The sequence below is a fragment of the Biomphalaria glabrata genome, chromosome 3, assembly GCF_947242115.1.
Source record: "Biomphalaria glabrata chromosome 3, xgBioGlab47.1, whole genome shotgun sequence".
Taxonomy (NCBI): Eukaryota; Metazoa; Mollusca; class Gastropoda; family Planorbidae; genus Biomphalaria; species Biomphalaria glabrata.
In genome coordinates, this window is record NC_074713.1 from 14,406,190 (window position 1) to 14,431,704 (window position 25,515).

General features: G+C 32.2%; 3 protein-coding genes across 6 annotated transcripts in view; 2 read left to right on the top strand and 1 right to left on the bottom strand.

The window, feature by feature from the left end:
- LOC106066216 (cilia- and flagella-associated protein 61-like) overlaps nt 1-1,659 on the top strand; it is a 161,786-nt gene extending 160,127 nt beyond the window's left edge. For all 3 annotated transcript variants that reach the window (XM_056023560.1, XM_056023558.1, XM_056023559.1), the window contains exon 32: nt 455-1,659. In XM_056023560.1, coding sequence (XP_055879535.1) covers nt 455-595 — 141 coding nt within the window. In that variant the 3' untranslated portion in view covers nt 596-1,659. The remainder of the gene's footprint in view (nt 1-454) is intronic.
- A 2,018-nt stretch (nt 1,660-3,677) lies between these two features.
- On the bottom strand, nt 3,678-14,698 carry LOC106057058 (pinin-like). The gene is made up of 9 exons (XM_013214099.2): nt 14,429-14,698; nt 10,514-10,612; nt 10,276-10,344; nt 10,109-10,184; nt 9,897-9,994; nt 9,170-9,245; nt 8,877-9,032; nt 8,184-8,322; nt 3,678-6,103 (listed from the first exon to the last, which is right to left on the bottom strand). The coding sequence occupies exons 1-9, from the start codon at nt 14,551-14,553 to the stop codon at nt 4,851-4,853; spliced, it is 2,091 nt and encodes a 696-aa protein (XP_013069553.2). The 5' UTR covers nt 14,554-14,698; the 3' UTR covers nt 3,678-4,850.
- A 197-nt stretch (nt 14,699-14,895) lies between these two features.
- LOC106057063 (trafficking protein particle complex subunit 6B-like) lies at nt 14,896-25,208 on the top strand. 2 transcript variants are annotated; one of them, XM_013214105.2, is made up of 6 exons: nt 14,896-15,126; nt 19,680-19,741; nt 22,526-22,643; nt 23,500-23,583; nt 23,708-23,801; nt 24,933-25,208. In XM_013214105.2, exons 1-6 carry the CDS (start codon nt 15,046-15,048, stop codon nt 24,962-24,964), a joined length of 471 nt encoding a protein of 156 aa, XP_013069559.1. In that variant the 5' UTR covers nt 14,896-15,045; the 3' UTR covers nt 24,965-25,208. The 2 variants fall into 2 exon arrangements, with proteins under 2 accessions (XP_013069559.1, XP_055879543.1); XM_056023568.1 differs by lacking the exon at nt 14,896-15,126 and adding an exon at nt 16,180-16,670.
- Nucleotides 25,209-25,515: the final 307 nt, after the last annotated feature.

The following is a 25,515-nucleotide window of genomic DNA, read 5'->3' on the forward strand; positions in this document are numbered from 1 at the left end:
TTCATGTATTTTTACAAGTGCTTCTTCTTCTTCCCTAGTGCCTATGCCATTCGAGTTGCTTGAAACAGGCAATGACTTAGCCCAGCTTAAGTCTCAAATTAAAATGCTTATCTAGATTGACACTCTGGTAGGCATAGAAAATAATTATCTTCTGCTAAGAAGAAACTTCTGAAATTTATAAGATAAATTATGTATTCAGTAGCCTGTTTCTCATTACCATATCCACAACACAAGTTTCTACCCACTGAGAGCACTTCTTATAGAATTAAAGTCTTCTGTTGGGGTAGAATTTTTCTTGATCTGTATTGAAACCCCAAAGTTTTTTAAAAGGAGGAAGACCTCATATGGAGTTCAATTATAATATTTGTGTATTGTTACCTCTGGGTTTAAACTTCAAATGTCTGTTCAAGGTCCAACATTTTTTTCATTCATAAACATTTCATAACTCTTACAGTTGACACCAGAACAGAAGAAAGAAATGATGATGGCTTATGTATCGACAGGAGCTAAAAGAGCAGTAGAAAGTCGACTGCTGAATTTCATTAGCTACAACTACTATCATCTACCAATGTATGCTAAGCCAGGGATGGTATGAACAAACAGTTCAAAATGTGAATATGTCTGGAATTTTTTTTTTTTTTTTTATTTTCCGTTATGCTTTTATGATTTGGGGTTAGAAGTCTAAACATAAAATAATTTTATGTAGCACCAAGAGGGTTTTCAATTTGTAAGTTTAAAAAAGAATGTATCTATTTGGATATAGAAAAACATTTTTTATCACTATTTGAACAATTTAAGAATGATGTAAAAAAAAAACCTTAAGATAATGTGCATCTTACACAACATACAATTTATTTTTAATAAACACTAACATTTAACAGACTAAGACTAAAATAATACTTATGAAAACTTACTCTAAAAAGTATTAATGTTTTAGGTCTAAGTATAAACTTTACCATAAACATATTCTAACGTAAATCACACTTCAAGTAAAAAAAAAATTTCAACTAAGACACTCACTTTAGTTTACCTTGAGGGTAAATTAGGCCAGAGATGATGGAATTGTAGAATAAATTATTTTGCAAATGACTTCATGTGAGATTTGTTGCTTATATATTAAACATGTCTATAAATGAAAACTTTGATATAAACTATTTCTTAATTAACTGATTAAAATTGAAACATTAAAATGAAATATACTTTTATCTTGAAATATTAGTTACTGAAATAAAATTTTGAAAACTTTTAATTCATTAGTCATTATGGTACTTTGAAATAATATATATATATATATATATATATATATATATTTAACTATTACAACTATTAAACTGTTATCATTTTGATTGTGTCTAAAGTACTGAAGTTCTAGTATGGTCTTATTATAAATGTTTTTTTCTTTTCACATTCTTGTTTTTGAAATGAAATATATAAAATATAAAAAAAGGAACATATTGGTGATGTATTAACACCCAATACAGGAAATAGTGATCATGAGCTTCAGCAGACTCAGTAATACTACCTTGAACTAAAATGTTTATTTATACCATGCGTGTTTATTTATAAATAAATATATTTTTGTTTTACTTTGTACTGTCAGTGTGTTTCTACATGATTTACAAATGAAAATGATCATTAAATTTACTTTTGAAAAACAAAGTACTTGCTTGTGTTGTACTTACTACCTTTCATAACTCAATGAGTCAAAACTAATTTATGTATATAAATATTGAGCCAAAACACCAAGTGTATATTGAATATTTCCAAAATTTCAAATTGACTCCCACTATTTCATTATTATACTACTGTGTAACAGTGAAAAGCATCATCTCATTATTATCTTTTCACAGATCTGTGTTTTGGTTTTAACCTATTTGCCTAAACAATTTTTCTTTGTGGTGATCATACACATTACCATTGCCTACTCATCAATATTATGTTATATTATTTGTTGTTCCCAATAGTGGGTAAGTTAATTATGTTTACTTTCATCTTTATTTTATTTGCTCCAAATCTGTTCATCATTCTAGTCATGTGGCTTCACAAGGAATTCATATTTCTCTTGTTTAGGGACTCGAGTCAGCTTGATCTGAGCGTAGACCGTTGGCTTTGTATGGGCCATACTTGGATTGAATTTCCTTGTGGGCAGTGATTGTATTGCTGGCATTTTGAATAAGGGGTGCCTTTATGTTAACCTAGTGGTCTATTTGTGAAAAATGTATGCTCACTGAAATAGTACTTAATATGTAATACTGACAACTATCATTCATAACATATTAACATTTGTTACAATGCTGCTTCTTGTTAAATACTGTAGGTTAGCCCAATGGCATTGCTTGATTGATTTATTACCATACTAAGTTGATAGTATGTCAGGATTGCCCAGGCAGTCAAGACAAAAAAAAATACAACCCTGACTTGTAAACTGAAATGAACCCAAAATCATTTGATTACATTGTTCTTTACGTTTCTCAATGCAGAGCATCACTTCATTTATTGAATTAGAATTGGGTAAAAAAAAATAGAGAAGAGCAGGAGTTAATGAATTTTCAGGAAATCCTGGTGAACAGTATTGACATTACACTGCTAGGTCTTAGTGGAAGGTAACATCAATTGATCAGACCAGCAATTACCTTCAGTTGTAGCTGAGAATGAGTATTGTGACATCTATACATAGGCTAATATACAAGTGAACATTATCAGTTTTTTTTTATAACTATTCACTAGATCAATTCTTAACTAAAACAAATATAAAACCAAACAAGGTTACAAAAGACAGTTTGTGTGGAAACACAAACTCAAAATCGGCCCCCGAAAAGGTCCATCCAGGCAGGCTTCAATATTTTCAGAAAAAACATCCAAATGAAATTATATCAAAGACAAATGAGAGATAAGAATGGAGAAAGAAGGTTAACAGATCTTGTGTAGTGCCCCAACGGTCCCGCAGATCAAAGGATAGGTGAAAGTGAATGTAAAGTTAGATGTGAACCTGGCCTGACTAGTTCCCCTTTTAGACCTTGTGGTCTATAGGACAGATGATGTAAAGTTCATCTGTTTTTGTGGCCTACGATTAGCGAGGGTGTCATGTAGCCAGCACAACGACAAACCGCCTATACTTTTCCCCAACTAATGTCAGGTACCCATTAGAGATGAGTGGCGCCCAAAGATACCAAAGTTGAAAATCCCAGTCTTCACCAGGATTTGAACCCGGACCCCCAAGCGCTTTATCGCTCAGCCACCGGCCTCCCTTGGCCTAACTGATATCTTATAATTGATCCAATTGTTTTGAAAAGGCTCAATCTCTTATTCGAATTCTAAAAATAAAAAAATTCCGCAATAAAAAATGTTCATAAAAATGATGTTTATAAGATTACTATTCATTTTAAATTAGGTCTAACTTATAATGCATACTAATTAGCTTTTTCTCTTAAAAAAAACTGCTTGCATAATTGATTTTAAAAATTAGATTTTTCGCTTTCCGAAAAAAAAAAGTAGCTATTGCATCAGAACTTTGAATGGTCTAAAATATTGTGATGTCGGATTTTCAATATCTTTTCTAGTTAACGAGATCTAAACGGGACGGACGGACAGAAGGACAGACATTTCGCACAAAACTAATAGCGTCTTTTCCCCTTTCGGGGGCCGCTAAAAAGAAAAATTAAACAATTTGTTAAAAATGTTTTTAAGAAAATTTATTGGTAAAAATAAGAAAGGAAAACAAAATATAACACAACAGTATACATAAGTATTAGGTCCTCAAGACCAGACTGACATATCATTTACAATTTAAAACATAGCAAGCTTTATTTAATTGTAGAACTAACTTGAACATGTTTAATTAAATGTATTCAACAACAAACAAGAGCAAATCAATCATTGGAGACATACTTACCAAGTCCTGAAACAAATCTGAAAAATATACTGAGAAGAAACAAGAAGATGTTTCCAGAAAACATTTACAGATACATTAGAAAAGTGGTGTAGGCAAATCTAGAAGAGAGCTAACCATCCCTTTGCTACAGCCCCCATTTCTTTCCGGCATAAACTACAGTGACATAGGAAACAAGGAACCAATCAACACACTAATACAGATATTAGAATTAGCCTGGCCTAAGAAAAATATTGAAAACCCTTGAAAATTGACTCATTCAAGAACTAAAAGATAACATATAAGCTAAGCAGCCCCTGTGGAATGAAAATCATTGGTTAGTGCCGAGAGACATTGTATGTGAAGGTCAAAGTTCAACAATTTGTGATACTGTCTGCCAAAACCAATTACTCAGCAGCTATGAGGAAAATTATTTTTTAAAATAAAATAATGAACTATTTTGACAGATTGTGTAGATATAAAAAAAAAAAACAAATGATAAAAAGTTAGAGATTAAGCCAAAATTATTTTTAAAAAAAAAAGTTTTAAGATTAAGGGACTTTTTTATCCTCATCACTCAATGACTGGTTTTGTCAAACACTGGATGACAAATCTTTGTATAGTTTCAGCTCATTTAACCATTTAATGAGAATAATAATAATTTACTCATTAAGTGAACTATTATCCCAAATCATTTTAGGTAAAAATGAAAAGTCTAATTAAAGATTAACTGATTAATTAGATGAACCAGTTGTTTTTTTTTATTGCCAAGTACACTAAGTAAAGACATAGCTGTAAGATAGGAACTGATTTTAACAAAAGCTAATACAATGCCTCTCACATTAAGGATCAATCAACAGAAAAACATCAACACTTGCATGCATCCTATCTGCATACGTATATGTGAATACATTGGATAGCCAATAGCTAGCCCTGTTTGCTGCAACAAGATACAAACAAATGGAATATGTACAAGGATCAGCTAGTGTTTGGAATTATCAGAATCTGAATCATTTTTAGTACTAGAGATATTTTTACTATTTTTCCCACTGACTGCTCTTTCCCTGGAGCGACGACTGTGGTCTTTAGATCTTTTGTCCCCGACCTCCTTATCTCGCTTTCTATCCTTTTTACTGTCTGAGTCACTGTCACTGCTGCTATCACTGTCATGACTGTCTCTAGAATCTCTTTTATGGTGTTTACTGTTAGTATGTCCTAGCCGCCTATCTTTGTCTTTTCTAACATGTCGACTGTCCTGCTTAGATTTATCTTTACCCCCCTTAGAAGTCAACTCTTTTCTATGGCTCTCATTCTCTTTCTTATCACTTTCTTTTTCAGCAATGACCTCACGCTTTCTTTCTCTTCTTCCATCCTGCTTCTTTCCTCTTTCTCTGTCATCATCAGACTCATCACTTTCTTTTGACCTCTGTTTTTCAGTTCTTCTTACATTTTGCCTTTTCTTTCTTTCTCTTTCATCATCAGACTCATCACTTTCTTTGGACACACGTCTGTCTCTTTTTCTTGCATTCTGTACCTTCCCCTTTTCACTATCATCATCAGAGTCATCACTTTCTTTCAACCTCTGTTTTTCACTTCTGCTAGTATCCTGCTTCTCTCCCCTTTCTCTCTCAACATCAGGATGGTCAGTTTTTTTCAACCTCTGATTCTCCCTACTCCTATCACTTATTTGTAGCTCTACTGACCTTTTAGCCTCCCTTCCCTCAGACTCCCGCCTCTCAACTTTAGCATTGTCCTCTTCCTCAGAACTAGATTCATCTTCTTTCTCTTTGCTTTGTTTCTTTCTGTTTACAGTGTCCAAGTCTTTCCTGTTAGTCTCCCTACCACCCTCTGTGTCGTCTATGTCACTGTCAGCCTCACTCTTCTCATCTTTCTCACTCTCTAAGACAACAGTCCGACGAGATTTAGACTTTAACTGATCTCTAGAAGGAGGAGACTCTGACCCCTCAGCATCTGCTTTGTTAAAACTAGATTCCAGTTCCTGCTTTATGTCCCTGTTGACACCCCCCACTGTTACAGCCTCTCTGTTGGCACCCCCCACTACTACAACCTCATTAGATTCCTTATTTCCCTGGTCATCTCTCACTGCCTCATCTTCATCCCCAAATAGACCATCCTCCCTCAATCTCATTTTAATACGCTCTTCCCGTTTATATTCCCGTTCCATTAATTCTTTGATTTCCTTTTCTAAGCGATCTTTTCCTTCCTGAAGCATTTCTGAAAAACAAGAAAAAGGAATAAATTAGAGATCAATTTGTTCAAATGAATGCAAGAAAATATTTCAAATACTTTAAATATCACATTTCTAATAAAAAGAAATCTGATGTAGTTGTTAATCTTTAAATCAATAAAAAAAAAATGTTAGTCTAGATTAACTTAAAACTTAAGTTTTCAATCAATGTTGTTAAGAAATTGCTTTAAAATGTTTGCTATAATGTTTTACATACGAAATATAAGCATGTATTTTTAAATTCTGCTCTTTCAAATAACCTACAGGCAATTACTGACAAGGATCTGATTACTTTTTTTTGTTGTTATTTTTTTAAAGATAATCCTAATGTTTGAAGAAACACAGATCTACAACACTCTTCAAATTACTGGAACATTTTCATGGGCCATCATCTCTTATATCAAACAACAAGTAGGACAAAATTTAATAATGAACATCTGCTATAAGATATGGCTTATTTTGAAAGAAATTGTGACCCTTCCAATCCAATAGATGGAAAAGACTAAACTGTTAACAATTATGAAACTAAGCTAACATATAAAATACAAGTTTTGTATCAGAATTGTCAGACACAGAAAACTAAGACTTCCTCCTTAGTTAAATTCAAGTTGTTAAAATTATGGACAAAATTGTAGAAGAAAAAATAAAATACTATCAACTAACTGAACACCAAATAAAGCATCTGGACTAGATGGCTTTACAGTTACTAAAAGAATCAAGTAATGATCTATATCATGCAAAGAATCAAGTAATGAGCTAGATTAGTCAAAGAATTAAGAAATAAACTATCACCAGTTCTGAAAGAACTTTCTCAGGCCTCACATTATGCAACATCTTATTTTTAAAGATGAAAAATTGTATATACACCTGTTTCCCTTACTAACATGCCCTAAAATACTACAACAAAATACACAGAACTTCATAAATCACAGAGATAATGTTCTTCCTAACCAACAACATGACTTTATAAAATTAAGATTTTGTGAGACTCATCTAACAGTTTGTCGTTTTGATAATATTTTTTTTTCAAAAGTTTTAACTAATAGTAAAATAATTGATATCATCTTATTAGACTTTCCTGCGTAGTGTTAGACACCTTATTTATAGATTAGTTATTTAGCGACGCACCATAGAAGACGCATATTGAACGAGAATAGTGACGTTTGGGATATTTTGTGTTAGAGACCGGAAAATCAGTTAACGATAGAATCCTCTAGGGTAACGACGTGTTTAGTTGACAGAGACCTTTACTGTGGCCTTTTTCTTAGAATAAACATAGGATAAATTGTTCATCAGCGTTGACTACATCTCTTTACTTGTTAAATCGATGTCTTGTTTATTCTGTATTGTCGATCAACTACACTGAATACACCCGAACAATAAAATTCAAATGCTTGCAGAGTAATTAATTGAAATTCAAGTCATCTAGAGTTGACCTCAAGACAGCCTGAACAAGCAACATCACATTAGCCATGGGAAATACTGCTTTCCTCATTAATCTTTGGACTTGAAGACAAGCCTTATTATTATTATTAGATTTTCAAAAAAGCTTTTACAAAGTTCTTCACTATATCAAAACAAATCAACGTAAACTTTGAGGTAGACAAAAACTACTGTTCCTACTTAACATAAATGAGTTCTCTGATTAAACTAGCACTGGAAGAAAACTTGTACTATTTGCAGTTGACTGCATAGGATACAGAACAATAGAAATAATACAAGATACTCAAACTTAGCAAGAGTAATACATCTAGTATAATCAATAAACTTAGAGACACTCCAAGACATTATTAGAATTTAAAATAGCATTAATAGAGAACACTAAACCATATTTTACAAACACAAATGCATCACCAAATAAAATACCCAGAAAAACACCAAATAAAAGCATATTAGTCATTTGTATTTCAAATGTAAGGATCATTAAACTCTTTCTTACAAAGTATCATTCAAGCAAGAAACCTAAAGTTACCTAAACAACTAGACTAAGGAATGAATAAAGGTGGAAAATAATCTGTTTCTTTGAAGAAACATCTGGAAATTAAAACATTTAGGCCACAAACTTACCATCAACCACTTTCTTGGATTCTTTCAACTTGTTCTCAATCATCGATGAATTGTGCACTGGCTTCCAAAATATTCTCGGCTTTGCCTTGGTTGCAATAAAGTTTTTTAGCTTCTCCATTTCTTTTGCTCTGTCAGCATGCTGTGAAAAATAATGCATAAAAATATCTTCAATAACCAGATAACATCAGAAAATCAAAACTAAATGTTTAATTTGTGTAGAACTGGCATTGCAAATATATAAGCTTCTGTCTCAAAGGTCAAGCTGGTTTTAATGACTGCTCGAGAAAGAAAGGGCCATTTTTGTTGGGAAAAAAAATCCTATAGAGACTGGAAATTATTTTGACTAAAAGCAATGTGCAGCTTGAAAAGCTTCTTTTTAAGTTATCAGTCAAATTATAAACTCAACTAAAATTATAAACTCAACTAGAAATTAGTTTCACAAGCATCAATCAATGAGATCTAATTTTATATTAAACAGTTGTTGTCTTTTCTTACTATTACTGAAATAAAAATTTTTTGACAAAAATTATTGGTGTCTTGCCAGACTTCATGTGATGGGCCAATTTCTTTAAACGATCAAGCTATATCTATACCAAAGATACCTATCTAAAAGAAGCAAAATAAAGTACACTGTGAAAAAAATAAAAAGGACAAAGACTTCTAGGATGTAATGTGATTATACAATTACCACACCTCTTGAACCATTTCCATTTTTTGCTCCAGGCGAGAAATTTTAGATTGTTCTATGTGCATTTCTTCCATTAGAAGCTTTGTTTCCAGTTTGAATTTTTTCTTCTCTTTCTCTGCTATTTCTTCCAATTTCTCTTCTATTTTTTTCCTCTGCACTTCCTAAAAAACATTTATTTTTTTTTACAAATATTACAATACACAAAATAATGTTTTACCAAATTATCACCAACAGTTTAAAATAAAAATATTTAGAGAGATGTTTTAAAAAAAAAAATCAACTAATAGTGAGAGCTTACTTTCGTTTCCAAAGTTTTAGATTCTGTTTTAAATTTATTGAGTGTTCCAAGGAGTAGTCCAAACATCCTTCTATTTCTGGAAGATGGCATATACAAGTATCAAGATAGTGTCACTCAAATTTTATACAAGTGTCAAAGAAACATAAAGGCCATATTGAAAAAATTCAGATAAAAAACCAAACTGTAGAACAAGCACAAGAATATAAATACAACCATCAACAACAAACTTAAATGGGGTGAACACTGTCAAAACCTTAGACAAAAATTCACCAACAACTCTTCCATCTCAGAAATGCCTTTCCAAAACACAATTCTTAAAGACAACCTGCACCCATTAAACCACTATTACATAAGATCTGAACGAAGTGATCGTCTCCTTTCCATTAGGACTAAAACAGAAAGATTTAAAAACTACTTTATCCCACTTTCGGTCAGAGTGTTACAAGATCATCTGCCGTCCTCGAGAAGTACATAAAAGTCAAATTCATAAAGCTCTGGTTGTGAATGTGTATGTATTTTGTGTGAGAATGTTGTTTGAATTTTTCATCTATACTGTTATTGTACAGTAGTTGCGCTGAGGTTGTCAATTGTAGACAAACTGAATTTCCATTTGATTGGATCAATAAAAATTATCTTATCTAAAGACAGTGTCACTCAATTACAAGATCTTTAGTTTGAAAAATGTCTTTTCTTTTTAAGCAATTTGAATAAAGTGATAAAACCAAACCTTTGCATTCCATCTTTATCTTTGGTCTGCTCCTGCATGATTTCTTTCCTGCTTTTTGTTTCTCTAGAGGTAGACACTACGGAGGACTGCACAGACAGCTGTTACATGACATAAAAAAAGAAGATAAATTATATATTTCATGTAAGACAAGATATACTTTCAAAAGTTAATCCCCTGTTTGTTATGCATCTTCGATTATGTCTGATACATACCTTAGTAGGTGGCTCTTCCTCATATGGGCTGTCTTCCCTTGCTCTCCGTCTGGCTGGCACTGGCGCTGGCCCCAATCTGTTAAGATGTTTAATGATCAAACATTAAAATTTCCATTAAAAAAAAAGAATATATTTTATTGGCTTAAATGAAATAATGACAGAAATACCTTGTGAAAGCTCCTCCCCCAATGACTCTCCTCTTGGTTGGGGGACCACTATCATCCATAATGCCTCGCCTTCAAAATGGGGAGAAAAAAAGGAATTTAAAAGCTATAGACTCAGAGTTCAAACCTTGTTCAATTTAGCCAATTATTAAATGTATAAATTAATTATTTTTTTTTTGATGCCATAATAACAGTATGCATCATAACACATTTAGAAGGAAAAAACAAAAAAGAATATTACCTGGCCAAGCCAAACAGTCGACCTCTACCTCTAGCGATTCTCCCAGAATAACCATCTTCTTCTCTCTCTACTCCTTCCCCACTTAGCAATCGTTTTACTCTGTATTTGAAATAATGCTAAATAAATTAATCTTGACATTATAAAATCAACTTTTAAGACTTACATATTTATAGTTAACTAAGTGACAGTGTAGCTACCCAGTATATATAGTCAGTGTAACTAAATTAAGATCTAATCTAGTCTCTAGAACTAGAATCTAGATCTATAGTCATTTCCATCTAATGAACACATTAAAAGTTGCTGCCACAATTTTTATAGCTCCGTAATGGTCAGTCATAGGAAAAAACTGCAAACATCTTTAAACTTGTTATTAAATCTATTTGTCAATAAAGATATTGTTTTGTTTCGCTACATAGTTACAATAAAATATGATATCGAAGAGGGTCAGGTCAATAAGGTCCAGCTCTGACATAAATGAACACCATTCCCTATATATGCTTTGTAACTTAACGAACACTTCATAGTTATTTTATTTAAAAAAATTTTATTATCTTCAAATTTCTTTTTACACAAACTCAAGACAGACAAGTCAGTGTTACTTTTCCCACTCTCTATAGCTTCATTGTCTGTTTATAACTGATGCCACAACAAGGCCACTAGACACAAGTTTTTCTGTACTAGGGCCAGGGGTGGCTAACCTTTTGCTTCAGTGCAAAACACCGAACCATAATCTTCAAATACAAAAACAAAATTTAATCAAATACTCTGAAAGACACAAAGATAAAGGCACATTCCTCGTCCCATATGCTAGGACAAATTTGTACAAATACTCCTTCTTCCCTAGTGCTATTCTAGAGCATGGAATGGGTTGCCTGAGCTAGCCAGGAAAACCAGTGACTTGGCAGAATTTAAGTCATTGGTTAATATGCATGACGCGTAGGACGTAATCATCTTCTTTTTTAAAGTAACTGTATTATACAAGATACGATATGTGCGCCAATTTTTTTTCACTTCTAATTCTGATGCGCCACTTCAAATTTTACAAGTTTTAGTCCTTTAATAAAGTTAGTCATTTGTACATATTTGGTTTATTATACATATTATTTTTACATATTAGTGTATAGTAGAGGAGGGGATTTAAGGAAAAAAACTTTACTTATTAATTCTATCTTTACTAACATTTTTAGTTTGCATTTATAATTTTAAATTATTATTTCTGTATGACTTCAAGTCTAATTATAAATTATGAACAATGTCAACAGTTTTACATTTAAAAATAAATCATGTAAAAGACAAAATATATATATTTAACTAGGATTGGCGATTTTTTTCAAGTGTGCTTGCTTTCACCAAATCTGTAATATTAATTTTGTGACCTCAGTTATTTTTTTTTTTAAAAAGATTAAAACAATCATAATTTATTTTTTCTAATAGTAGAAAGCTTAAATAGGTAACATATAGTATATATTTGTGAAAAAAATCCAATATACTAACAATTACACTAAACTAATATAATATGCGTTTTTTGGCCTGATTAGTTTCATAGACATTTCATTCAATTTGGTCATCTTAACAGCTAGTAAATTTAATTCCTGTGGAACTTTTTTTGTCTGAAACTCGTTTATTATCATTTTTTTCTTGTGAACAGACATGCTTTTTCTTGATTTTTTTTTCTCAGTATGAAATGTGCCACTTGTAAGTATGAAATGCAATACTTTTGGCGCATGCGCCATAGGTTGGCCACCCCTGATCTATACTGTAGCCTGCCTAGTTGACAACCAAAAAAAAAAAACAACCTGCGAGACACTGCATGTCTAGCCCGCTCACTCCACTCAGTGGATAGATCAATAATTGTCCCTCCATGCTTAGTACCTACCTGGTCGATCAATAATTAGAGCACCAAGGAGAGACAATAAAAGAGAGGAAGAGCAGGATTGTACCTATCACTGTGTTTTGCTTGTTAATTGTATTAGCATATTTTAGCATATTTTTTGCTGTAGTAGTCTACGGATCACTTTTGATTGCCTTTGTCTTTTTAACATTTGTAGCACATTAATGATTTGTGGCCTCACAAGTCTTACAGCTATTAACACAATGGCTATGACATGTATGTGCTGTTGTTTTTTGTCTATTTAGAAGCATTTTAGATATGTCATGTTTAGCTGATGTATATACCTAAATTTGATAAAAAGTATCCTTAACCCCGGACCTATCTTCCTTCTGTCCTACAAGATAAAAAGTAGTATCATCATACCAGTGCTTTTGAACCTAAGTAAAACCCTTTGTTTTTCAGAGTAAATGAAACTAAATGTGTCTGAACTATAATGAAATGGAGCACGAACAAAAACAATAGACAAGTTTCATCATTCAAATAAAGGCTAATTTGTTACTGCAGCTAGCCTACTCCTCGGTCTCACTGAGTAGTCTGAATAAACAGTAGACCAAGTCCCAGTCAACATGTTAAATGCTTCTAAGATTTTAGATCTACACATTGACTGTCAGTGACAGCCAACGCTCAAAAACTTTAAACTATCTAGTCAACACTTTCATGACCTTGATAGTCACAGTAAAACAAAGACTTTGATTTTGAAACAGCCAATGAGTCAAACTTAAACTGAGTTACTGACTCAGACTAAAACTTTTATTTTTATAAAAAATACCCCTTTTTGTTTTTAGCAAAACAGGGTCCAGGAGAATAATCAAACACTAAATTTTTTTTTCACGCTAGATATCATGCCTGGCTATAATTCTACCAAGTTTTATTGTGATATCTTATGCCTGTCATATCGAAAAGTTCAAAATATGGTTAGCATTGTTGGCTATTTTTTTTATAAAGAAATTTCGTAATAATACATAAACCCACTTCAGGCCATGTAAGGCCTAATATTCTGGATATATTCAAATAGTTTTTTTGTATTAAACACTTGCACATGAATTTTAAAGCACATTTGAAAAAAAAACGTTTCAGACGATTTTGATCCCACTTTTCAAATATTTTATTTTCTGCCATCACAATGCCGCCATTTTGTCCACTCTCACATCTTGAAGCTCAAGACCTGATTTTTTTTATTTCCTTCAATATTTACATTCTAAACAAGTTAAGTTCATAAATGAAATCAGTTTTGTGAGCTAGAAATTTACTACTAATACTAGATCTACATCTACTATTCAATTTCTTATTTAATAAGTAGATCTATCGTCTACGAAACTCAATTGAAACTTTTGACCTGGGAGTGTGTCTCACCCGGCTGAGCCAGCGAAAAGCTCTCCCCTCAATGCCTCATTGTTCCATGTCAACATTGTTAGGTCGAAACGCCACAAAAAAAAAATCATAACTTTCTAACATTCTAACTGTTAAACATTCTAGCCATAATTTATACACCATTATTGGAAAGTTCTGTTAAAGTACTTAAAGTATTTTAATGATGTACTAATGAAAAAAAAATATTTTTTTTTCAAAGAAAAATTTTTTATTTCACCTCCCTGTAGTCACGTAGTGTAAACAGCTTGAGCCTTGCATTGGAATAAGTGGATGGCTGCCTGGTCATGCAGGTTGCGCCCTGGACTATGACTATTGTTTGGATTTATTATATTATCTATCAATTCAATCATCAATACTAACTAATCAATTAGTCAAGTCAATAGTCTCAGGTTCAAACCATGGCCGCTCCCATCCCCCGTCGTACTGCGGGAGGTTTGGACTAGGAAGTAAACTATCTTCAACTCTGAAGGAACAACCGAAACATGTAACATTTTACAAACAAAACAAACATGACAACATTCATGATTGATTGATTGTCACATTCATTGTCACTGTGTCATTGTCAGATTGAATCATTGTGATGATTGTGTGTGTGAGTGTGAGTCATTACAAGTTGAAGTTCCAAGTTGTTGAACAGGTCTAGATCTACTTACCCTGGACGGTTTGGATCTCGTCCTGTTAATTTTTTAATGTTTTCATTGTAATTACGAAGCTTATCCTTCGATTTTTCAATTTCACTTTGGAGAACTTCCACTCCACTTAGATTCAGCTCTGCCATGTTGCAAGCTCCGAGTGAAACAAAATTGTGTAAATAGATAATATAATGGTTACTTTTTTATGTTGAACAATATTTCGTACATTTATAGTAATCTATACTATTAGATAGATCTAGATATGAAATCTATGCTAAACTAGATTCATATCTAGATCTACAATATCAAATATAAAATGGTTTTAAATTCCAAAGTAACTAGTAAACGTGAAAAGATATATTGATAATGTAAATTTTAATAGACTAAAATCTTAATATAGATCTAGATATATATTATTAGCTAAATAGATCTAGACATAAGGATCGAGAGTTATCTGTATTTTGCTATTTACAAATAAATTGTTGATACATCATACCACTGGTGGATATAAATCTACCTACACTTACACTTAGTCTAGATTATAAACAATTACATTTAGGATATGTAACAGAAACACTGAATTAAAATTAACGAATGCAAAGAAAAGAATCATATCAAACTCCATTTACCTTATAATAATGGCAGACGAAGTAATTTTTGAATTTTTACACATGGAGATAGTCGATCACATTCATAAGGAGTCATCAAATGAAGAAAAGGTGGGGTCTACTCAAGTCTAAGTTTACTCACTACTGGCACTGCCTACTACTGGACTGGACTGTTCATTATAATATGATTGTTTATTTATTAATCATTGATTATGCATTATAATTATATTATAAATCATTATTTGTCATCATCATTCACATGAGAGTTTCACATTGATTAGACTAAAATAAGATCTACCCAATTAGACTAATCTATTTACTATTAATTTATACTAGATCAATATTAATATCTATAATTTTAAATTATAATTTACTATTGATCTTAATCACTTAATAGACCTCATTCACCAATCATAAACAAACAACATTACATTGAGCCACGTGCTTCTCTATCTTCTCTATGCAAATTACAATCTAATTTTAATCATTAATTGTTATCACATAATTTCATAAATAAATTTTTTTTTTCTTTGTTTTATCAATATTGACAATATTATCACGTGACCGTTCATTTTGATGAATTAGGTCCATTAGTCTTATTCTTAGATCTAGATAGACTATCGTATCTTATAAATGTCTTATTATATAATACTGACGTTACTAAAAAAGACATAATTCCATCCTACATATTTCATGTGTCAATCTAGAATCTAGTCATGCTAAGTCATTTGTTTTCCTGGCTGATTCAGGCAATCCATTCCGTTTTGGCATTCTCTAATGCAGGGGTGGGCAACCTTTTTGTATCAAGGGCCGCATTTTTTTAAATTTGGGAATGGTGGGCCGCATATGTATATACTACTTAGAAAGATACTCTAGCTAACTGTGTAGAATGGCTTTTAATTCGTATTTACACTGTATTATATTCACGTTTCTTTTTTTTCCACACTCCACGTTTAGGAATTTATACAACAAGAGTTAGCAAATTTTGAAACCCATTTTACGATTTTTGTTTTAAATTGCTGTCGTCTTTTAAATTACAATATCCCCACAAATATACAGTTGTACTGAATGTATTTTACTTTTTACACTCGTACATAATGTTCCGGAACTGTGGAACTAGCTTATTAGTTGTTACCCTTGTGATTGTTGTCAAATTAGAGTCAGTCAAAAATGACCAGTGATTATACTTGTTTAGTTTCCACACAAAAAAATGCTTGATCACTGAATGAGACTAGACTATATATTCCGGAAGTTAAATGTCGGGACGAGCGAAATTTGCCCTTGCGGAGCATCACCAGAGATTGCCGCCCATGTCCTTCAATGGTGCATACTAAATCAAGAGACCTGAACAAGACTCTAGACCCAAAACCCTCTTATAGAATCAAAACTATTCCTAGAACTGCCTGATCTGGAAACCACTGCGTGGTTCATCTCAGATAAAGGATTACTGATCTGAACCCTCCAACATGTAAAATGAGAATGAAGATGAAGAACAGATGTATGTGTACCCAAATAGTGTGAACAACAGCCAAGATTTTTTTTAAGTGTGGAATTACAGCTTCTGGCACCCATAAGACTCACGTGGAAGTACTGACTGGAACTTCTCTTTGATGGAATTATGGCCTCAGGAGTAGAATCAGCTTTTGCACTAAATGGTGAGCTGATGGTATTGAAACTGAAGTCTTATAATTTGATTTTATAAATTGCACAATTAAGGAATCTAAATAATTCTTGTACTTTTAATTATTTCACTAGAAATAGTTTCACTTTTCAATGACAAAACTTTTCTTTTGCTTGCTTGTAGAAATGGGAAAGCCTTGTTTGAAAAGATTTAACATGCATTACATTTCATATGTAAGAGGCCCATTGCAATAGCAATTATGAAACACATGAAATATGTCTTCCACTCTTCATTAGAAATATTGGTAACAAAGTCACAGTCAATGTCCTTCAAGTAACATAACAATTTCTTCCTTGAGATTTTATATTCTTCTCATTTCCCTTGCCCATGCTAAAATAGTGGATACATTGGATTACTTGTTCATAAATCAGAACTTCCTGTGGTTAACATCCCCTAGCTCTAATAAGTTCGATTAGTAAGTCTTTCTGATCAATAATATGTTAAAATTGTATGCAGCTTTGTGCAAACTTTCATGTTAAGAGTTTATGGTTGGGATATTTTTTTAAATAAAAAAACAACAACAACAAAACTATTTTACTCAGTCAAAGATCAAATTCCATCAGTTGTTACACTTGCCATCTTGATCCAAGCCTACCCAACATTCAACACAGTTCTACATAGCATCGAATAAATACTGATCAGAGATTATGTCTTCTATTGAGTGTATTGATATAAGCATATTCTTCGTTTACTTGAAACTTTTTATAATGAGACAGTTTCAATAATTTATATAGATATTATTTTTATTCACATTTGCATTTTAATATGTAGATACTGTGGGCACACCTGATTTCAGTAAGAGTCAGTGGGCTGCATAAAACACTCTGTCGAACCGCATGTGGCCCACTTGTACGAATTTGTTCTTGCATATATGGAATAAGAAATATGCCTATATCTTTGTGTCTTTCTGAGTCTATATTATATATTATAAATATACATATATCATTTATTTGAAGTACAGAGATTCCTTCAGTAAGAGTTTAGTAAAGAGAATTAAATCTTTTCTTGACATTTCATTTAACAGCCCATTTTTAATTTATATTTTTTTTTAAAGAGGGGAGGTGACAATAGTGACATAGAAAATATATAAATAAATTACTTTCTTTGTTAATAATTCTAAAATAGACATTTATATATATATATATAAATATATCTACGAAACTCAATTCAAACTTTATATATATTAGGGGGAGTGTAACGTCTATGTGTGTTGCTGGTCACTAAGATGTAGAATCATGCATTACTATTGTTACAAACCGGGTGGTGACACAGATGGTCGTAGGCTGTGAGTGTTTTTAGCTTACGCAAATCGCCCCAGTCCAGCGCTAGACAAGGGGTCAACCGTGACCAGTGACAGTACACGCCAGTTTGGCAACTACCTGTGTGTAAATATTACGCGTGCAAGTCACGACGATTGTAATCAACTTGAGTGGTCAAGCGACGTTCCATCCGGTTCTGGAAGGCCAGAAGAGACCCTATATAAGAGCAAGTGTGTTTGAGTCAAGACACTTCACGTTACCTCGCAATGTGACCAAGGCGGGGCGAGAACCAGCACGGTGTGTGAAGTCAGTGCGGAGCAGAGACTAAGCTTTTGTAAAGACAGTGTTAAATGTTGTTGCCTATTGCGATGTATTCAAAATTAAATTGCTTCTGTTACTTTGGAGCCCTGAGTTGTGAGGTTCTTTAAGTTCGTTGTGTCATGTAGTGCAGTTTGAAGAGAGCCTGGATAGTAGGAGAGATGTAACACTATCAATGTGTCGCAAATGCTGTAGAATGCTGGGTTTGTGCGTCCTGGAGTCACACTTAACACGTAACAAACATAAATGATACAGATTGACTTGAATCCATCTTTAGCAGACAAATATGATGTATATTCAATGATAACAATATACTGCACTTCATAGTAATTACACAAAGATAATCCAATTTGAAATATAATCACATCCGCATCACATCGGTATCAAATATACTAAGTCCTCTAGAGTACCAATGACATTCACATCACAGCGGGTAACAGAATCACTTCAATAACATGTATCCAGCTCTAAGTACAGAAAACAACTACTAAAATATGTGTACTGTCTCTACTGACTTTTAGTGACTACTCAGCTCAACTGACCTAAAGTAACTAATGACTCAAAGTCAGTTTAGTCATTCTTACTTCCTCTTTCTATATCAGAGGTTTCTTTGTGGTTAAGCGCTTGGCTTTCGAACATGGAGTCCTGGGTTTGAATATCAATGAAGACTGGGATTTTAAATTTCAGGATTTTTAAGGGCTCCTTGAGTCCACCCAACTCTAATGGGTACCTGACTTTAGTTGGGAAAAGTAATTGTGCTGGCCACATGACATCCTTCTCATAAACTGTTGGCCAAAGAAACAGGTGACCTTAACATCATTTGCCCTATAGATAACAAGGTCTAAAAGGGGAACTTTACTTTTTTTTAATATAGATCTATATATTCTAGATTTATTTAGACCTATGTATTTATCTAGCATAACATTAGAAGAAGTTGACTCATTTCAACACCTATAGTTAGGATCAAACATAACAAGAGATGGAGGATCAGTAAAAGAGAGAAAATTCTGTTTAAGCTTGGCATCCACTGCCATGAGCAAACTGTAGAAAATCAGGAAGAGTAACATCTGCTTCCCAGTAAAATTAAAACTTTTTTTTGCTAGTGGTCTCTGTATTCCTATATGGTTGTGAATCCACTCCCCCCCACTGGTCCACAAATGAGATTGGACTAAAAGCGCTCTGAGCATGCTATAAGCATGATAGTAGCGCTATATAAAAGCAAAAATAATAATTTCTAACAAATCTGTATTACCTGGGTTTGGTAAATTAAAATTATCCAATCTATTTTATGATTCTCAAGAGTTTATAATTTATACTAACAATTAGATACAAGATTTAGAATATGGATAGGCCTATTAGTTTTACTACTACTAGTTATTTATAGTACTCTATTATTTTTATTTCAGGAACAAGGAATATCTAAATTAGAAGCCCTTGGATTTAGAGTTGGTCAAAGTCTCATTGAAAGGTAAAAATAGATTCTATGATTTTGATTGATTATGATCTATTATATTTTATTTAGTTTAACTGTAATTTACTTCTAGTCTAAAATTCAACATAGTAGCTTTGGTATTTTCAACCATCCTTTCTGATTCCATATATTTGTATCTCAGTCTAGTGATATTGTTTCCATTGTTGTCATGTAATACTTGGACTGTCATGTAGTTTATCACAGAGCATAGGTTAAAATTCACAGTGACAGAGGAGCTATTGAAGTCTAGCTTCCTTACTTGAAAAGTTCTTAACATGTAATGGGCAGACCTCCAGTTGCTTTGTATCATTGGTGGTTGTGGATAGCTTTTATTTTTTCAAAAAGAATGTCTATTTCCCATGCTATGACATTGTCATTTATTTAGTGTTGTTGTGAATATATTAATATTTGTATTATCAATTATAATAATTTTCTATAACCTTTAAGGCAAAGTAAGTTTCTTTTTTATCAATTTGTTTTGTAGGTTTTAGAGATAAATCTATGTTTTAAATACTTAAAAACTTTTTGTTGCTGTTGCTTTTAGTTAAATTTGTTAAGAAAGAAGGCATTGTTTTTTTTTTAGTTTGGGCTATTTATAATTTTAAGATACTTGAGCTAGTCATAGAAACATTAAATCTTACATAAAAAAAATGCATATATTTCATTATAGATTAGCAAAAGACTTATAAAGCAACTATTGGGTTAGAGAGTTCACAAATATTACACTTAAAAAATTCCTTACAAGAGAGCTGGCATTCTACAAAATGGTGGGATGATGAAAGTCTAAAAAATTCCATTACCTCAAACAGCTACAGACTGTAACAGAGCAGAAAGGAAAGCCTTAGACCTAACAGTTACTACCTGTCAAGATTGTGTTTGGGAGAGTTTTGTTTTGTTTTCACAATCATATGACAAGGTGCCTATAAATCTAATCAACATGTTTCTAGCACACAATGAAGCAACTCAGAGCTGAATGTAATTTTCTTGTGTTTAATGCTTTCAAACTCAATTCAATAAAATGAGTGATCCAAAATATAAATCACTTGTTACACTGATAGCTTGAATAGAATATTATAGTTGAAATAAGTTAGAATACAGGAGTGTCATAGTAGTTTCGTTGTTGGAAGTGCTAGAATATGTTACAGGTACTCTTGTTGAAGATATTGCTGAGATGTGCTAATGTTGTAGGTCTTTTCTTAAGATGTCAGATGTTACAAGAAGTTACTGTGACGTGCAGAGGATTCAATAGATGTATATCTAGATCTAAATGCTATCTTAGAGATTCAATAAACGAAGATCCTTTTAATTCAAATACAGAGCTTTAATTCAGCAACAAAGAATCACTGTATATACAAAGTATAAAAATAGACTGTATCAAATAAATATATTCTTTCAAAGCTCAATAATAAAATATATTCAGAATAATACTAGATCTAATAAAATACAAGACCTGACATAGCAAGTTACTGCTCAAAACTAAAATGCATCTTATCTCTATGAAAAGTCTACCACGACTGAAGATTTCTAGATCGCGCGTTTTCTAGCCTCATCTTAGATGCTTGGCTTTAACCAATCAAATGATTTCATGTCAGATGTCACGCTAATGATTGACACGTGTCAGATTACATCATGGGGAATTTTGACATTTGACATGCTGTACAGGCATAGATATGTTAAGTTATTTAAACTAGACTTTTGGTTTATTAAATTGATACGCGACAAGGAGCTCAAATATAATGCAGCAATGAATAAGAACACTAAATAATCCACAAGGAACAATGACTAATAACTAGCGACTATGAACAATGACCAACCAAGCTTCACATTCCTCATATAGCAATGTATATATCTTTCTGGATTGTTTCTGAACACTGATTTTAAGCTCTATCATCTGCCCTTAATTCCACATCTAGGTTAAACAAATCAAGGTTATCTAGAATAATCTGCTTTTATTTCCCCACTTAACCTAAATACTACAGACAGTATACATATTACTGATCAGTCAAGTGTGACATTTCTGGTCAACACTAGAACTGTATTTGGTCACTCAATACTGAACCTCAATATAAATAGCATATTAACAATATCCCAGGACATTCTGAAATCCATGGAAATGAAACTACAGGCATAATAGTTTTAAAAAAGCTGGAAGTACCAGTCAGAAACATCTTTCCATCCAAAAAAGAGGGGAAGAAAGCTATCCAGAGTAACACTAAAAAAGATCATCCAACTCACACCCAAACTACTAGAAAATTTAGGCTGAGAATTGGATAATGATTGTCACATCTATTAAGTTTCCATGCTTTATTTAAAGGCCCATTGATTCATATTAGGTTTCCCAAGAAACCCCTTTCAAAGATAAACTTTATGGAGATTAACTATATCTGTAAACTGCAGATATAGAACTTATTGTTTGTCAGATAAGAATAAAGAAAAAAGCAGAAATAATACTTTTAAAAATTTAATCAATTATTTTTTTTTTACAAAAGTTTGATGTAACATGCTTGGAATATATTTTTTTAAAGATTATTTTTATTGTAAATTATTATATACATAATATTGATAAGTTTTTATTGTATTATATTGAGAACCCCAAAAAAGTTACCATAATATGAGACTTTAAATCAACCCTAGGCAGACAACTTCAACAGACGTGGGAAAATAGGTTTGTCTCTACGAAGCCATGAAAGATACTGCACTCATTGTTCTTGGAACTGTATAACAATGTCTAATACGTATTATTAAAAATTATCTATCATTATTATCAGCACTACATTTCAGGTTAACTAAAGAATGTTCTCGCTTTAAAGATGAATTGGACACAATGAAATTTCTATGTAAAGACCTCTGGAATCTTGTTTATAAGAAACAAATTGATAATTTAAGAACTAACCACCAGGTGGGTCTCAGAATGTGTTGTTGTTTTGTTTTTTTTTTACTTTCTTCAATGATATTCAGCTGTTACAGAAAAGGCTTTAAACAATAACACTAAATGGAACATAACCTGAGGCCCCATAAACTTGTTGAATTTGCTGCTAAAATATTTATGTACTAACTCAACACCACAACTGTACATATGGATTTTTTAGTTTTTTAATGTCACATTTTTTTCATGCATATAGGAGAAGCTAGAAATTTTTATTTTTTTTTAGTAACATTTTAGTTGGGCGGAAGTTGGATGGGTGTATTGTTACAATTGGTGAAACTTTTTTTCTGTCAGGAAATGTGCATTTCTAGTATATATACAGTAAGACTTAGCAGTCGATCCGGACAGATGAAGTAAAGTTCATCTATTTCTATGGCCGAGAGTTAATGAGGGTGTTGTGGCCAGCTCAACAATTAATCAGCTTTACTATTAGAGTTGAGTGGACTTCAAATCCCCAAGTTCTATAACCGGGCCGTCATTCCCCATACATACACACACACACACATATACATACATATATATATACATATACATATATATATATATATTAACTGTAGTGCTTTGAAATGTTTTGTTACCCTTCTTTATTGACCTCTTTTTAAAAATAAATATGAATTGTATGAAGGTAACGTTAACAAATTTCAATACAGTTAATCTCTGGAAATGAAGTAACTATATCAAAGTGAGTTGTGATAAGGCACACCTTCTATAAGGCCAGCCTCAGAAGCTGGTTGGAATATGAATATGTTCTAACTACAGAGCTGATAGTTGTCTTTCTTCCAATCTATAAACTTAAAAAAAAATAACCTCTCAACAATTACTTTTTCAGGGTGTTTATGTTTTACAAGATAATAGGTTCAAATTTTTAGTTCAAATGTCAACAGGAAAGCAGTACATGGAATCTGCACCTAAGGTAAAATTTGTTGGTTTATAACTTGTCAACTCCTACCATTACAAAAGATAAGTTGGATTGAAAATTCAGTCCTTACGTTTACACTAGCATCTTGTCTAATAATCAGGTTCATTTTTCTTTACAGTATTTGGCATTTCCATGTGGAATGATCAGAGGGGCTTTGTCTAACCTGGGTATAAATTGCATCGTTACAGCTGAAGTCAGTGCTATGCCTGCATGTAAGACCTTTTATTCTTTCAACACCTACTTTCTTGGTAGTTAAAAAAATGTTTTTACTTTGCTTATCTTTTTACCGCCATCTGTCGGTCCCAAGCCCGTGTGAGAAAGGAGGAGGGTTTGGTGTGGGGCTAGCAACCCCACTTTGTAAAACCACAATTTAGATCTCGTAAACTAGAAAAGATAGTGAAAATCCGACATCATAGTATTTTAGACCATTCAAAGTTCTGATGCAATGGCTACTTTTTTCTTTTTCTGAAAGCGAAAAATCTAATTTTTAAATCAATTAGGCTAGCAGTTTTTTAATAAAAATACACCATTTTTACAACTATTCACTATTAATAGTAACAAACACTGGAGGATATTTAGTAAGGGAGATGACTATTTACCATATTTTTAACACAATTTTGCAAACGGTTTTAGATTTTTTTGTCAAAATTTTTTTTTTCCAGTTATATTGCTAAGTTAAGAAAGTTCTGTCATACTAATTACTACATTAACGAAAAAAATCTATTTAGTATGCATATAAGTGGAATATAATTTAAAATAACAATTAATAGGTAGTTTTTCATATTATCGCGTAAACGGCAGAGCTACACCACAGCAGTGTAACACTTATTAAGGAATTAATTTTTTTATGGAAATTTCTGTTTACACATGATACAGAAAGTAACAGATTGACCCTTTACAAAACAATTAGATAATCATTAAAAGACATCAGTTAGGCCATGTTCATATCTAACTTCACATTCACCTTTCTCTTGGTCTGCTGAACCCTTTGGGCACAGGGGCCGCACCCACACAAGATCTGTCAAACTTCTTTCTCCATTCTTCTCTGTCATTTGCCTTTGATAGAATTTCATTCTGATTTTCTTTCTGAAATTATTGAAACCTGCCATTTTATTTGCCTGGGTGGGCTACTTTGGGGGCTGATCTTGAGTTTGTGTTTCCACACAAACTGTCTTTGTAATCTTGTTCTCTTTATTTTCAATAGCAAATAAAATAATATTTAGTTATTATTTGAACATTGAGTAGCAATTGATTTTTTTTCTATTACTTATTTTCTAATTGTAATGAACTATCTCATTGATTATAGAACAAATATAATTCTTTTCTCTTTACATGGAATGCAGGTAAATTTCAAATTCAAATACAGAGGTCATGATAAAGAAAAGCACATCTAGAATTTAGATTGTATGAAGAAACAGAGCTACCCAGTGTAGTGTGGTTATGTGATTGGCATACTGATGGGACAGTTTAACATTGAATCAATTGAGTGAATACATTTGTGTGCCATTAAATGTGTTGATTCCATTAGCTCAGTTTCAAAACTGAATAGTGACTCAAATTTTTTTAAGTTATTATTGTTATTAAATATGTACTGTAAATAAAATATATTTTAAAAAATATTTCTTTCATTGTTTGTTATATTTTTTTTTGTGTGTTCTTGTTTTTAAAAATCTGTCAACTTCTTCACCAGAGAAACCATGTCTCACATTGATCACAATCTTCTAAATTTACACCAAAATCAACTTGATCTAGCAGAAGACCTTTAGCAAATAGAACTTGCATCATTTTGTTTATCTTTCTGTATGAATGACAAAAAGCTTTAAAAGATTTCAGCTCAACAGCAAAAGCTGGTTGGTGGAAGAATATGAAATGCAACAAATAGTAATCAGACAACTAATTTGCCATTAAAATTGTTAGTGATTTAGA

Coding starts and splice junctions, on each gene's coding strand:
- LOC106057058 (XM_013214099.2), bottom strand. CDS start 14,553: ATGGCAGAGCTGAATCTAAGTGGAGTGGAAGTTCTCCAAAGTGAAATT. Junction 10,613..14,428: donor CGAGATCCAAACCGTCCAGG/GTAAGTAGATCT, acceptor TTTCAAATACAG/AGTAAAACGATTGCTAAGTG. Junction 10,345..10,513: donor CGACTGTTTGGCTTGGCCAG/GTAATATTCTTT, acceptor CCCATTTTGAAG/GCGAGGCATTATGGATGATA.
- LOC106057063 (XM_013214105.2), top strand. CDS start 15,046: ATGGCAGACGAAGTAATTTTTGAATTTTTACACATGGAGATAGTCGAT. Junction 15,127..19,679: donor AGTCATCAAATGAAGAAAAG/GTGGGGTCTACT, acceptor TTTTTATTTCAG/GAACAAGGAATATCTAAATT. Junction 22,644..23,499: donor ATTTAAGAACTAACCACCAG/GTGGGTCTCAGA, acceptor TTACTTTTTCAG/GGTGTTTATGTTTTACAAGA.